Source organism: Otolemur garnettii, unplaced genomic scaffold, assembly GCF_000181295.1.
Source record: "Otolemur garnettii isolate 467f Iridium unplaced genomic scaffold, OtoGar3 scaffold00007, whole genome shotgun sequence".
Taxonomy (NCBI): domain Eukaryota; kingdom Metazoa; phylum Chordata; class Mammalia; order Primates; family Galagidae; genus Otolemur; species Otolemur garnettii.
Genome location: NW_003852402.1, coordinates 6,457,735 through 6,467,846, shown reverse-complemented (window position 1 = coordinate 6,467,846; position 10,112 = coordinate 6,457,735). Strand labels below are relative to the sequence as shown.

The following is a 10,112-nucleotide window of genomic DNA, read 5'->3' as shown; positions in this document are numbered from 1 at the left end:
GTTGTTTGGCGGGTCCGGGCTGGGGATTCGAACCCGCCACCTTAGGTGTACGTGGCTGGCGCCTTAGCCGGTTGAGCTATAGGCGCCGAGCCCTGATGTCTTCTTTGTTTGCTTTTTCTGAGGTTAATATAGCTATTCCAGCTTTCTTTTCAGTAGTAGCATAACATATCTTTCTCCAACAAAGTCTCTCTGTGGCCCAGGCTGGAGTTCAGTGGTCAATTATAGCTTTCTGTAACCTCAAATTCGAGGTCTCGAACAATCCTCCTGCCTCAGCCACCAAGTGGCTGGGATTCCAGGTGTAAGCCACTGCATCCAGCCTTTTTTTTTGTTGTTGTTTTGTTTTGTTGAGACATTCTCTGAAGCTGTTGCCCTGGGTAGGGTGCCGTGGCGTCATAGCTCACAGCAACCTCAAACTCTTAGGCTCAAGTGATCTTCTTGCCTCGTTTTTTTTCTTTCTTTTCTTTTCTTTTCTATTTTTAGTGAAGAAGGGGTCTTGCTTTTGTTCAGGCTGGTTTCGTCGTGCTCTTGAGCTCAAGCAATCCACCGGCTTCAGCCTCCCACAGTGCTAGGATTACTGGCGTGTGCCACCGTGACCGCCTCAACGTTATTTTTAAAGGTCCTCTTCCTTCTCACATATTCCTTGACTGCAGGGTTACTGATCTTTTTATTTTTTTAATTTTTTCTCCTGATTGTAAATCCCAACAGGTACCTACACAGCTCCGCCGGCGGGTTCCGGATTCCCGCCTCCTGGACAGCAAGCCCCGCCTCCAGGCTATGGCGTAACGCCTGCGGGGTACGGAATCCCGCCTCCGGGACAGGAAGCCCCGCCTCCAGGCTATGCCGTCCCGCCTGAAGGCTATGGAGCCCCGCCTCCAGGAAACGTCTGCGGGACGTCTGCGGGATATGGAGCCCCGCCACCCGGACGGGAAGCCCCGCCTCCAGGATACAGCGCCCCGCCTCCAGGCTATGGAGCCTCGCCTAGGGGTTATGGGGCCCCGCCTGCGGGCTATGGAGCCCCGCCTCCACAATACGGAACCCCACCTGAGGGATATGGAGCCCCGCCTCCACAATACGGAACCCCGCCTGAGGGATATGGAGCCCCACGTGTGGAAACTGAAGGCACGCCTCCAGCGTCGTAGCCGGGCAACAAAGAGTTGTGGATGTTCAGACTCTTGAAAATAAGGCTTATTTTTCCTCTGTCTCACTCTCTCAGGCCCTGCCTCTACTTAAGATGTGAACCTTGAAGTCTCACCAAGCAAAGAGATATTCTCAGTCTAGTTGAAGTCAGGATAAGGACGACTCAGGTATGTGGTCTCAGGCCTTTGGCAGGTGGTTGTTCTACCCCTTGGAAGGACATCTTAGGGGGAAGATGGAGTTTTAATTCAGTGTCTAGAATTTTTTTTTTTTTTTAAGAGACAAGGTCTCACTCTGTGGCCCAGGCTGGAGGGCAGTGATGCAATCATAGCTCAATGCAACCTCCAACTCCTGGGTTCAAGAGATCCTTCTGCCTCAGCCTTCTTTGTAGCTGGGACTACAGGTGCACACCACTACCCCCAGCTAATTTATAAGATTTTTGTAGAGATGTCGCCCAGGGTGAACTCTTAGCCTCTGGCAATCCTCCTGCCTCAGCCTCCCAAAGTGCCTAGATTTTTAGAAGCAGAATCAATTCTTGATTAGGCAGGCTAAAAGGAGGAGTACCATTGTAGGGCATACTCCCAATAATTTTGTTGACATTGGGCAGCATTTTTAAACAACCATCTTGAATGTGACTGTGGAAAAAGCTTCCTGCCTTTTTTCTAACCCCATACAAGAAACATTAATTATGTTTCAATTGCTGGGCACTAAGATATGTGCTAAAAATACTGATAGCATATTGAACACTTACCTGTTTTTCATAACATTTATGTTAGTGAAAGGATGGAACAACCTAAACTTCCAATAGTGAGAGAGAATTTTATAAATTATAGTGATCTATGTAGTGCATCTATACAGTAGAGTATTGTGCAGCCACTGAAAATTATTTTAGAGGTAGAGAATGCCTACTTTGAGAAGGCCAAAAACAATGAAGCAATAAAGGAAAGGGGTGATAAATTTGACTATAACAAAATTTAAAACTAAAAAAAATAAAAATAAAAAATTTAAAACCTCCATATGACAAAAGTTAAAAGATATGCAACAGACTAGGAGAAAGTAATTTGCAACAACAATATTAAACAAATAATTTATAGTTAGAATTTATGGGTAACTACAAATTGACTCAAAAGAAAAGAAATTACAAAAGTTATAAATTGCCAAATAACTAAGGCAACAGCATGTACAAGAAACATTTTTAAAAATGTTCACCTTGGCCAGATGTGGTGGCTCCCGTGTGTAATGCCATTTGGGAGACTGAGATGGGAGGATCACTCAGGGCCAGCCTGGGCAACATTGCAAGATCTGATCTCTACAAAAAGTAGAAAAAGCTGTAATGCCATTTGGGAGACTGAGATGGGAGGATCACTCAGGGCCAGCCTGGGCAACATTGCAAGATCTGATCTCTACAAAAAGTAGAAAAAGCTGTAATGCCATTTGGGAGACTGAGATGGGAGGATCACTCAAGGCCAGCCTGGGCAACATTGCAAGACCTAATCTCTACAAAAAGTAGAAAAAGCTGTCATGTGGTGTCATGATAGCCTTACTAGGGAGACTGAGACAGGAGGATCTCTTGAGCCCCAACTAGGAGTTTATTTTTTATTTTTTATTTTTTTATTTTTTTTTCCAACTAGGAGTTTGTGGTGTGCTCACTGTGATGCAGTGAGCTCTGATGATGCCATTGCACTCTAGCATGGTGATAGAGTGAGACCCTGTCTCAAAAAAATAAAATAGCAACAAAAAAAGAGGTTCAGCTCAACTAGTATAGGAAAATGCAACTTGAAATGAGAAAACATTTTTGTCTCCAAAGTTTTGCAAATATTAAAACTCTTTTTTTTTTTTTGAGACATAGTCTCACTATATTGCCCTCGGTAGAGTGCTATGGTATCACAGCTCACGGCAACCTCAAACTCTTGGGCTTAAGCGATTCTCTTGCCTCAGCCTCCCAAGTAGCTGGGACTATAGGCACCTGCCACAACACCTGGCTATTTTTTTGTTGCAGTTGTCATTGTTGTTTTAGCTGGCCTGGGCCAGGTTCAAACCCGCCAGCCTTGACGTATGTGGACAGCGCCCTACCCACTTAGCTACAGGAGCTGCCCCACAAAATTTTTTAAGACTTATTGTTAAATGAGAAAAACAATTTGTAGGGAGTATGCACTATAGCAGTTGTTCTCAACCTTCCTAATGCCATGACCCACAGGTTGAGAACTGTTGCACTATTCTGATTTTTCAGCCTCATCAGACTAAATGCTCTTTTTTATAACAAATATTTATGTTTATAACAGATATTTATATTTTATGACAAATGTTTATATTTGTATATTTGTAACAAATATGTTGTAATCTCTGAAAGTGAAGTGTTACTTCACTTTAATGACATTTGTAGACAATTGCATATGATTCCATACCATTTCAAGCAAAATTAATATAATATCATCAGTGTGATATGAGGAAATAAAAGTAGTTTATAGTAAAATTTTAAATATTTTAATACATAAAATCACATTTCAGCACACTAGGAGACATAATGAAGTAATCAAGTATTCACTCCTGAATATGTAGATTCATCATAGGTATAAAAACTACAGCTTATCAATCCACTTAAAAGACCTTAAAAATAGTTTATCAAGCATTTTTAGATATCATATAGCAGGAGAATTTCAGGAGCTCCAAGTTCACAGTATTAATGGACCCAGAAGACATTTAAGACAATATCTAGGCTGGATGTGGTGGCTCATGCTTGAAATCCTAACACTCTGGGAGGCTGAGGTGGGTAGAGTGCTTGAACTCAGGGGTTTAAGACCAGCCTGAGCAAGAGCAAAACCCCATCTCTAAAAATAGCTAGGCATTGTGGTGGGCTCTTGTAGTCCCAGTTACTCTGGAGGCTGAGGCAAGAGGATAGCTCGAGCCCAAAAGTTTGAGGTTGCTGTAAGCTGTGATGCAAGGGTACTTTACCAAGGTCAGTGAAGTGAGACTCTGTCCCCCAACCAAAAAAATCAATATTTTTATCTATGCACATTTTGTATGTAGTTGAAACCCATGCTATGTATAGTGTATAGATATTTTACATTTTCATAGATTTTGAAGATCTCCACTAAATATTTTTAGTGACTGCATTTATTCTATGACACAGTTGCATCATAATATATTTTTTCTCAATCCTTATTTTAAGGTATTTGGGTTGTTTCCAGGTTTTGTTATTTCAAACAACTTTGTGGTTAACTTCTTTTTGTATAGGGATTTTTTTAAAATGTCAAATGTGGCCAGTCATGGTGGCTCACACCTATAATCTTAACACTCTGGGAGGTTGAGGCAGGTGGATTACTTGAGCTATTAAGTTTGAGACCAGCCTGAGCAAGAGCGAGACCTCATCTCTAAAAAATAGCCAGATATTGTGGCAGGCACCTGTAGTCCCAAATACTTGGGAGGTGAGGCAAGAGGATCACTTGAACCTAAGAGTTTGAGGTTCCTATGAGTTATGATGCCATGGGACTCCACCAGGGGCAAGAAAGTGAGACTCTGTCTCAAAAAAAAAAAAAAATGTCAAATGATTTCTTTAAAACAGGTTGGTTAATTCTTTGATTAATTCTCATTATAAAAATGAGGAAAGCAGATACTCCTATGTTCTCAAGGACAGCCTTTCCTAAGGAACTCAGGTGTATATGAATGGATGTTATGTGAAAAGGAAGTTACTGGGTCAGATATCATTTGTTTATTTATTTATTTGAGACAGAGTCCCACTTTGTCATCCTTGGTTCAGTGCAATGGCGTCACAGCTCACAGTAACGTCTAACTCTTGGGCTTATGCAATTCTCTTGCCTCAGCCTCCAAATAGCTGGGGCTACAGATGCCCACCACAATACTTGGCTATTTTTGTTGTACTTGTCATTGTTTTTAGCTGGCCCAGGCCAGGTTCAAACCCGCCAGCCTCGGTATACGTGGCTGGTACCCTGCCAACTGTGCTATGGGCTCCTCTTGGGTCAGATGTCATTTAAAAAAATAAAGAAACTGGTTTCTTTACCTTACTTCTTCTTAAGGCCTTGAATATATTAATGGACGTCATAAATCTCTAAGAGGGAGAGATTTTTAAAATATAGTTTTTTAAAATTTCAGATTAATATAAGAGTACAAACAATTCGGTTACATTGTTTGCATTTGTTAGGTAAAGTTCAAGTTGTATTTGAGCCTTCCTAGGAGGTGTGCCATAGACCCCTACGTGGTGCCTGTTAGGTGAGAGCTTACCAGACCCCCTCTTTCCTTCCCTTTTCCTCTAACTCCTTCCTCCTTCCCCCCACTTTCAATTTATTTATGTTTTTCTCTCATATGAGTATGTAGTTGTTCACTTACTGGTTTCATATTAGTATTGAGTACATTGGATACTTGCTTTTCCATTCTTGTGATACTTTACTTAGGAGGATGTTCTCCAGATCCATCCAGGTAAATACAAAGGATATAAAGTCTCCATCTTTCCTTATGACTAAATAGTATTCCATGGTATATATACACCAGATTTTATTTATCCATTCATGAGTTGATGGGCCCTTGGGTTGTTTGCACATCTTGGTGATTGTGAATTGAGCTGCAATAAACATTCTAGTGTGAATGCCCTATGGTACAAAACATAGTCTTTTAAAAATTATTTTATCTTGCAATATTTTATTCAGTAAACTTTTTGGGGAAACCAACTATTATTCAGTGGAAAAAACTTTGGGAAACACTTCTCGGAACCATGGGATCTTAGAATTAGAATGGACTTGGGTGTCTGCAGTATGCTAGATCTTAAAGCTCTTTCCAAAAGTGAAGATAAGTCAAAGACCATTCTTCCTCTCATTCTAAGAACAAAAGCTTTTGTTGAGTTTATAAAAAATGGGAGAACTTTGTGAAGAGGATATATGATAATATAGAAAGTAGCTACTGTTGGCTGGGTGCCATGTCTCACACCTGTAATCCTAGGACTTTGGGAGGCTGAGGCAGGTGGATTACTCAAGCTCATGAATTCAAGATCAGCCTAAGTGAGAGAGAGCCCCCTTCTTTACTAAAAATAGAAAAATGAGGTGGGTGTTATGGCAGGTGCCTGTAGTCTCAGCTACTTGGGAGGCTGAAGGAAGAGTATCACTTGCGCTCAAGAGCTTGAGGTTGCTGTGAGCTATGATGCCGCAGCATTCTACCCAGGGTGACAGAGTAAGACTCTGTTTCAAAAGATAAAAAGAGATGGTGGCGCTTGTGGCTCAGTGGGTAGGGCACTGGCCCCATATACCAAGGGTGGTGGGTTCAAACCCAGACCCTGCCAAATTGTAACCAAAAAATAGCTGGGCATTGTGGTGGGCACCTGTAGTCCCAGCTACTCGGGAGGCTGAGGCAAGAGAGTCTCCTAAGCCCAGGAGTTGGAGGTTGCTGTGAGCTGTGTGACATCACGGCACTCTACCAAGGGTGATAAAGCAAGGCTCTATCTCTACAAAAATAAATAAATAAAGAAATAAATAAAAATAAAAAGAGAAAGAAATTAGCTGCTGCTGCTTCCTTTCAGAAATTACTGGCATAAAGTTATGGGTCTAGGAAGCTGCAATGTCAAAACACAGAGATGGTCCCTTTCCCCTGGCCACTGGCATGAAAGAAAGAAAGGGAAAATGTGGGTGTAAACTTTTTTTTTTGCAGTTTTTGGCCAGGGCTGGGTTTGAACCCACCACCTCTGGCATATGGAGCCAGCACCCTACTCTTTTGAGCCACAGGTGTAAACTTTTTAAAATATTCCAAACAGGGAATTTATACCATACTGGATTTTAAACATAGGTCCCAAGATCTGGCTATTTTCTCTAAAATATTTGGAGGAAAGTGATAAGTTTTTTTTCTTAAAAGATTTTCTTCTTTTCTTGCTTCCAAACCACAGTATGTGGTTAAAAGTGACAAGGAGAGGAAGAGAAGAGAGATTCTCTCCAAACTAGAGCAGAAATAAGGTTCTCTCATTCAGCCTTTCTGTGTCTACTGGAATGTGATGGTGAGTTGGGAACAAGGTCAACAGGTAAGATCTTTTTCACACTGGAATAGTTTTGTAAATAACTTACCTAGCACACGTTTTGGGATTAGACTTCCAACGGGTAAAAACTAGGCTTTCTCTTCTACTTTTCATTCTAGTTATACTCGTACCATATGGATTTTAGGTCAAGTCCAATTACCTAAATTGGTAGCAGGTCCAAGTCTCTCAAAAGTGGAATTTCATGATGTTCTCCCCTGCAACAGCTATCTGTTTACCTAGTCCACACACTGCCCCAACATAACCAAAGGCTGTGACTGTATAGGGATAAGACCAAGCAGAACCACAGTTGGGACCCCCATGGTGCTGTGTGGCACACCTACTATTAGCTCCCACTTCCTGTTCCCCTAAAGACTCAGTCAGATTCTTTCTATATGAAGTACTTCCTAGAAGAACTGCTTTGTGTGGCTCGGCGCCTGTGGCTCAAGCGGCTAAGGCGCCAGCCACATACACCTAAGGTGGCGGTTCGAATCCCCAGCCCGGGCCCGCCAAACAACAATGATGGCTGCAACCAAAAAATGGCCAGGCATTGTGGGGAGGCGCCTGTGGTCCCAGCTGCTTGGGAGGCGGAGGCAGGAGACTCGCTTGAGCCCAGGAGTTGGAGGTTGCTGTGAGTGTGATGCCATGGCACTCTACCCAGAAGGATAGCTTGAGGCTCCGTCTCCAAAAAAAAAAAAAAAAAAGAACTGCTTTGTGTCCTGTGTGTTCAAAGGAACCTGGTTTCTGCTTTGCCAAGATCAAATCCAAGGAGAATTTACTCAGGCCTGCCATATGTGCAAAAGCTCTCATTTACGGGGTTCCTCAGCTCCCCCCTGACACTCTGAGTACTTCCTTCCTGACTCATTCCCTGAGCTGGTAGATTCCACTCTTCTTCCTGTCTGTTCCACAGCTGCAGTATACGAACTGTGCTCCGTTGTCTACTGTCTCCTTGTTTCCTATTAGAAATACAAAGGGATAGAAAGACGGCCTGTTAGTCTTACACTGTCAGGTAGTGGACCCACAGAGTAAGTGTCCAAATACTGCATGGGTAAGTGGGTGCTTACCAGCCTGCTGGAGCCATACTGGCTTAACTGCCCTGACGTGTTAGGAGGAAACCATACAGCTGGTGTGAGTTTTCAATCCATAGATTAATATGTGCAAAAAGTTGGGCGGCGCCTGTGGCTCAGGAGTAGGACGTTGGCCCCATATACCAGAGGTGGCAGGTTCAAACCCAGCCCCGGCCAAAAACTGCAATAACAGCAACAAAAAAATGTGTGCAAAAAGCCTCGTAGAGCTTCATTTTCTTTAAATATAATTCTGTTACCAAGACCCCTCCTACCCCACCCCAACCATCTGCCTTGTTGATAGGCTCCTGCCAAATTCTAAGATAAGGCAGAGGTATACAGGCCTACCAGTCATCAGACTATGTCTGAGACAGCCACTGTCCGGTCCTGGCAGTCCCATGAAGTCTAAGAGCTTAATTGTTTTTCTATGACCTCAGAACCTTGGTGTCACAGATCCAACTCTATGTACCATTTTGCCCTTGAGGGCTGGGGAGCAGGTCCCTAACGGCTACTTCAGAAACTTATAGTTCCTTTCCTAAATTCCCAGATTCTGCTCTCTCTTCTGGGCTATCAATCTGCATCATCTCCATCTCTTGAGCACCTGTCCTAATTCTAATCCAGGATTTGGATTCCTACAAAAATAATGGAAAGCCTTTGCCTTCACATGGAGTTGGCTCTCCTTACCCAGTGCCTGGTTGATTGCTTGAAAATCATGTATGTATACATGTAAAATATAGACACCCAATCCAAATTAATACTGCAAAAAATTATTCTGCTGCACAGGTCACCTAGTCATCGGGTAGGAAGTGAAACATGTGACATCGTCCTGGCTTTTACCTTGAGTGTCTTCTGGAGAATGGAGATGGTGGGGCAGACTCGACCATGGATTGCTGGATAATAAACTTTTCTTTTGAAGCTTCCTAAATGGATCAAGGAGAAGGGATTCTGTCTAAGGAAAAGGGGTCTATAGATATGACCAGAAGTTTGATTAGTCTAGATGTATACTTAGTAGCTAATATGAAAAACTTAACATATTTTAAGTAATTAGAATTTATTATGAATAATAAAATAGGATATTAATTTAATTGAATATTAATAAGTAGCTATTAATATTGAGCACAGTCGATAATTCACTTTTTGTCTTTTGAATTCTTTTTCTTATGACAATTTAATTTTTGTGATATACGAACTTGTATATATTTAAGGTATACAACTTGATGTTTGATATACAGTGTGAAATGACTGTCATATTCTAGCTAATTAACCCATTACTTACGCATAGTTACCATTTTCGTACCCTTTGACCAATATCACTGTATTTCCCCCTCTTCCCAGCCTCTGGCAACCACTATCCTACTCTCTGCTTCTATGAGTTTGACTGTTTTAGATGTCACATATGAGGGAGATTGTGCTGTATTTCTCTGTCTGTATCTTGCTTATTTACTTAGCATAATGTCCTCCAGCTTTATCCATGTTCTCACAAATATTGGGGTTTTCTTCTTCTTCTTCTTTTTTTTTTTTGAGACAGACTCTCACTATGTTACCCTTGGTGCAGTGCCATGGCATCACAGCTCACAGCCCACCACAATGCCCTGCTATGTTTTGTTGCAGTTTGGCCGGGGCTGAGTTCAAACCCACAACCCTCAGTATATGTACATGGGGCCAGCGCCCTACTCACTGAGCCACAGGTGCTGCCTGGGGTTTTCTTCTTTTTTAAGACTGAATAATATTCCATCTCTGTGTGTGTTTACGTATGTGTGCCACATTTTTTTTTTGAGACAGTGTCTCACTCTGTCACCCAGGCTAGGGTGCAGTTGTGTGATCCATAGCCCACCGTAACTTCAAACTCAAGTGATCCTCCCACCTCAGCCTCTCAAGTAGCTGGGACCACAGGTACACACCACCAT

General features: G+C 42.3%; 1 protein-coding gene across 1 annotated transcript in view; it reads left to right on the top strand.

Annotated features, from left to right (window-relative positions):
- Positions 1-1,139, top strand: part of WBP2NL (WBP2 N-terminal like) — a 17,336-nt gene extending 16,197 nt beyond the window's left edge. Inside the window, exon 6 of the mRNA XM_023509192.1 lies at positions 706-1,139. Coding sequence (XP_023364960.1) covers positions 706-1,139 — 434 coding nt within the window. The remainder of the gene's footprint in view (positions 1-705) is intronic.
- The last annotated feature ends 8,973 nt before the right edge of the window (positions 1,140-10,112 follow it).